Source organism: Tupaia chinensis, unplaced genomic scaffold (genome assembly GCF_000334495.1).
Source record: "Tupaia chinensis unplaced genomic scaffold, TupChi_1.0 Scaffold000234_1, whole genome shotgun sequence".
Classification (NCBI taxonomy): Eukaryota; Metazoa; Chordata; class Mammalia; order Scandentia; family Tupaiidae; genus Tupaia; species Tupaia belangeri.
In genome coordinates, this window is record NW_006159712.1 from 1,005,650 (window position 1) to 1,010,479 (window position 4,830).

The 4,830-nt window shown below is 48.0% G+C and overlaps 1 protein-coding gene across 1 annotated transcript in view; it reads right to left on the reverse strand.

The window, feature by feature from the left end:
- GABRP (gamma-aminobutyric acid type A receptor subunit pi) overlaps positions 1-4,830 on the reverse strand; it is a 27,188-nt gene that overhangs the window by 19,806 nt on the left and 2,552 nt on the right. Inside the window, exons 2-3 of the mRNA XM_006148352.2 lie at positions 2,200-2,296; positions 1,440-1,558 (exon numbers count right to left, since the gene is read on the reverse strand). Coding sequence (XP_006148414.1) covers positions 1,440-1,558; positions 2,200-2,252 — 172 coding nt within the window. The 5' untranslated portion in view covers positions 2,253-2,296. The remainder of the gene's footprint in view (positions 1-1,439; positions 1,559-2,199; positions 2,297-4,830) is intronic.

Genomic DNA, 4,830 nt, shown 5'->3' on the forward strand with positions numbered 1-4,830 from the left:
CCTGCTGACCTTTCGGGAGACACTTAGAACTACACGGCCATCCCAGACTCTTCTATCCAGCCTTCCTTCCTCCTCACTCTCCTTCCCATGGGGTCAGAAACTGTGGCCAACAGCTCTTGCAGCTTCCATGTCCTCCTGCTCCATTTGTCCTCCTGCCATTGCCCAATAAATGTCTTGAGGAGATAATCCTCTCATGGCATCAGCTCCCAAGGACCTGGACTAACATGCTAATCCTAGATCTGACCAGAGAATGTTGTCACCTGAAGGGAGCAGGAAGGCGAAGAGATTAAAAGAGACTGTGACCTGTTGGTATGGCAAACACTTTGCTTTAGGCTTCTACACTTCCTCTTTCAGTCCTCTCTATGAGATAGATAGGATGCACCCATTTTAAAGAAAGAGAAACAGAGGTTCAGGAAGCCAAGGTACTTGCCAAGTACTGGAATTAGGAGACAAACTCAGGTTTGTTCAACTCCAAGGATTTTTCTGTTACTTCCTGCTGGGAAGAGGTATTTAACTAGTTTCATCCCCTTCCTCCTACCCTCGTTCTTTTAAATACTAGTTAAAACCTGCTCTGTGTCAAGCATTGAGCTGCTGCTGGGGTTAGTGAGGTAAATGAAGCAAGATTCCTCTAAGGGGCTGCAGCCTTGAGCTGAGATAGGTGTAAAACCAATGATAGTGCAGTAGGGTGATGGCTATGATTTGAAGGCGTGTTCTAAAGAAAGTGTAAACAAATGGAGTAGGGCCTGGAAGAATGAGGGCAGGCTTCTCAGGGGAGGTAGGCCTTGCTCTGAGTCGTGAAAGAAAACTTCATTGTTCTAGGGAGTCAAGTTGGAAGAAGCAGTTCTAGGTAGATAAATAGCTTCTACAAAGACATGAAAGCCAAAGAGGTCAAGGATGTCAGGGAGTGTTTAAGGCACACTGCATTGTGGGAGGGTGCAGGGGGCAGCTGGGGAAGACCAGAATGGCAGACAGAGAGAGGCTGGGCTGGGAAGGGTCAGGTGTGCCTGGACTCTATGTAGTCACATGTGAATCTTCTGAGAAGGCAGATGACCAGGAAGGTTATCCAGGTTGGGGGTGGGGGTGGGGGGCGTAACTGAGGAAAAAGACCAGGTGGGGTGGTCCTAGTGCCTCATAGTGAGATCCTTGAATAAGTACACTGGGCATGGGGGAAGAGGAAGAGAGAATGTAAGAGGTCGTTAGGAGGCTCTCACCACCTCCTCACTAGGGAAGACTTTCTTATCCCACAAGTGAAGAAGCAAAGTGATTTCTTCAAGGTAGCATGAAAACTCGTTGGCAGCTGTCTTCACCCATCATTGCCAATCCTTAAACAGGCTGCAGATCGGAAAATGGAGTCAACTCAAGTCTCCAGAAAAGCTCTACTGCATATCATCTCCACTCCTGCCTTTTCAATTGATGTCCAGGATACCAGGATAACCTACCACCAAAATTGGGCCTGAGAAATTTGTTATATCCTGCTGTGAGGTTCTCAAAGCCAGGCAGGGAAAGCTTGTCACTTCTGAGGGCCACGGTGTTAAACTGGTTCCCCTGGCTGCACATCCTGCAAAAGAAAGTGAGTGTTGTTGCACGTGCTTGCTCATATGTGGACAAACATGTATGCACATACACTGCATGTGTGTGTATGTGCCTATGTTCCAACAGTGACTTTCCTAAAGAGAAGTATCTTACTTTTTAGCTACTGAGTTACCATTGCCATTTTCCTTTTTCACTAGAGGGTGTGTGTGCTTGCCAGAGAAACAAGAGCGGAGGAAGAGTGGTCATGTCACAATCTCTTCTCCATCTCTCCCTGCTTTCAGGATCTGGGGCTTGCATGCACCTAGGCCTGGCATGTTTCTCAAGCTGCCGGGTCTAGGATTCAATCACTGGGACCCAGCTGTCTTCACCCCTAGTCCATAGAGTTGGCCCAGCTTCTCCATTTTATTACCCATTCATTACAGGTCAGAATGTCGTGAAAACTTGAGACCCCTTAAGGGGTCTTGTCAAAACATAAGGGGTTTATCCATCTATGACCATGTTGGAAGCTTCCATTCTCTAAGTAGAATAGTGGGAAGTTTTATTGTCTCAGTGCTTCAGGGACATGAATGGACTGGGTTTTGCCAGGCAGAAGAACTGCCACTGCTCCCACCCATGCCCACACACAAAGCAGTTTAGACCAAGGCCAGGCTGGAGTAGCAAACTCACCTTGGTATGAAGAGGCTCAGACACAGGAAAGCCAAGTGGAGACTATAGCTCATGTCGGGGAGTGATTCACACAGAAAGGGGCTGCAGTCGGAATTGCCTGGAGAAAGAGGTGGGGGACAGTGAGAGGCAGGCAGTCCAAAAGGCTCCTCTGTTCTCAGCTGGGCTGCTCTCCCTGTGGTTGTCAGGAACAGCACCTTCTCAGCAAGCATGGGGAGCAGCCTCTGTCCATTTTCTGCTTGCAGCTCTTGCTCCTGGGTGTCACCAGGAACGGTGCCATTTTGGAGGAGGATGTTTTAAATCCACCCCAAATAAAGGTTGAGATCCTGCTTAGTGAATGACTTACCAGCACACAGAGATCCTGCTTAGTGAATGACTTACCAGCACACAACATAGCCAGTCTGTCTTGGGTTACATATTTGGGGAGCCCCAAGACAGACCTTTCCCTGTGCTGATCCTTACTTTGGAAGGACACCCCAACTCTACACTCCCACTGACTGAGCCAGACATGGTCTTATTTAACCCAGGGCCTGGGCCTATGAGGCAGATGGTGTAGTCTCAGCAGATCATCCCCTTCAGTGTGCAAAGGTGGTGAGCAGAGGAGGACACGTTCTAAGATGGAAGTCACGAAGGCCATCTGATTCTAGAAGAACGTCTTGCATTTGTCTGCTGGACAAAGAGGGTGGGGGCATGAAGATGTGGGTGGGGCCATGAAGGCTTGCCCTGGGCCACTCCCTGCCCTTACTCTCAGCCTCAGTTCTCTTATGGCTTCTTCCTGGTCTCGAAAATGAACTGGAAAATGAGCAGAGAACCTTCCATGCACCAGGTGACGTGTTAGGTTCTTTGCCATGGATCTCACCAAATCCGCACTAACTAGTGCAGTGGACTCCCTGTACTGTGATAAGGAAACAGGTCAGGTAAAGGACACCATATGGGTGAATGCCAGAGAGACTTTGTGTCCAGGGCTGGCTGTCTCACTCTCCAGGACTCTTCCTTCAGAACAGGCTGGGGCCTGTGCCTTCACTGGCCTGAGGATACTCATGCTTTCACGACCCCCCAGGCCTGATCCCTGGGTGCCATGAAGTCCTTCACCCAGCATGTATGAAGACTGCTGGGAAGGCACGGCGCAGGGCGTGGCCTCCTTAGGTTTGGGAGCGGCTGTCAGGTGTCTCTCTGAGGGCGGGGAGGCAGGCAGGCAGGCCAGCTATGGTGATAGCAGAAGGGGGGTTCTCAGGCTCAGGCCCCATTCCCAGGCAGTCTCAGCAGATCATCCCCTTCCCTGTGGCAACCTCTGTGGTCACTTTCTAGAATCTGGCCATTCTGGAGCTTAAGGCACAATTCAGCCTTTCACTAACATTCGTGAACCACATGACGGATCCGTGTGGTTCATTGGCTATAACTAACGTACCGCTCTGGGGTGGGGTGTCGATTCCAGGGGGGCTGTGTGAGTGAGTGTGTGGGGAGCGGGAGAGAGGCTCGGGTTTGCTTTGAATCTAAAACTGCTCTAAACAAATAAAATCTATTTAAAAACGAAGGCCAAAGCAGCAGAGTGTTAAGCCCCTCATGTCTTTTCTCTAGTCCCCTACCTCAGAGATAATGACTGCTAACAGTTTATTCACACACGTATGCATTTCTATACACGCATATCTCAGCAGAAAGAAAAACTGGAAAAGCAAAACTGGAGCCATAGCAAGCATTTTTTGCTATTTACTTTTTCACTTAATAACAACAGCAGACATTTACTGAATACGTAACGCCTGCTTACACTATGAGCGGAACCCTCACTACTCTCAAAACATTGGCTACCATTCTCCTCACTTAACGGCTGAGCAGCCCAAGGCTTAAGAGTGGACAAGGACTGATCCCGTGCAGGTGAGGGACAAATGAGATGCGAATTTATGTAGCATTTAAATGGTAATTTATACAATTTAGAATATACATAGCATAAATGTATATAGCAAATGAAAGGCAGAATTAAATCCAAGAAAACCAACCCAAGTCCTCTTAATCACTGCGTCGTAAAACATGCTTTTTCCAAAAACTGGCAACACCTTTCCGTGTCAGCTTGTATAGGTCTGCCTCATTCCATTGGTGGCAATATATTTCATTATATAAATGTACCAACGTTTATGTAGAACATGTCCTATGTACGAATACTAAATGATTTCAAAAAGTTTGTACCATTTCCAAAATCAGTCAGGAAATGTTTGCACACGAAGGAAGCGCTTATAACTCTGCACTCTGTTGTCTTTTTCTATCTTACCCCTTTCTTTCTCACTCCGCAAAAGTATTAGTTATAAAATCAACATTATTCCCACTTTTTTTCCTTTTGTCTGTTCTTCCAATCTCTGTCACTCTCCCTGTCCTCAGCATCAATTTTAAGAAGTTTCAGGGAGCGGGTCTCATGCCTTCCACCCCTGAATTCAATTTCCCAAAGGTCTAGCAAGCTCTTTCTATGAACCGCTGTGAGAGACATTGCCTGCGTACTGGGCTGTGGGAGTGGTGAGGGGACGTTCCTCGTAACCCTCTTCTGACAGGAGCAGAGACAAAGGGACATTCAGTGTGCAAAGGTGGTGAGCAGGGGAGGACGCGTCTAAGACAGAAGTCACGAAGGCCGTCTGATTCTAGAAGAGC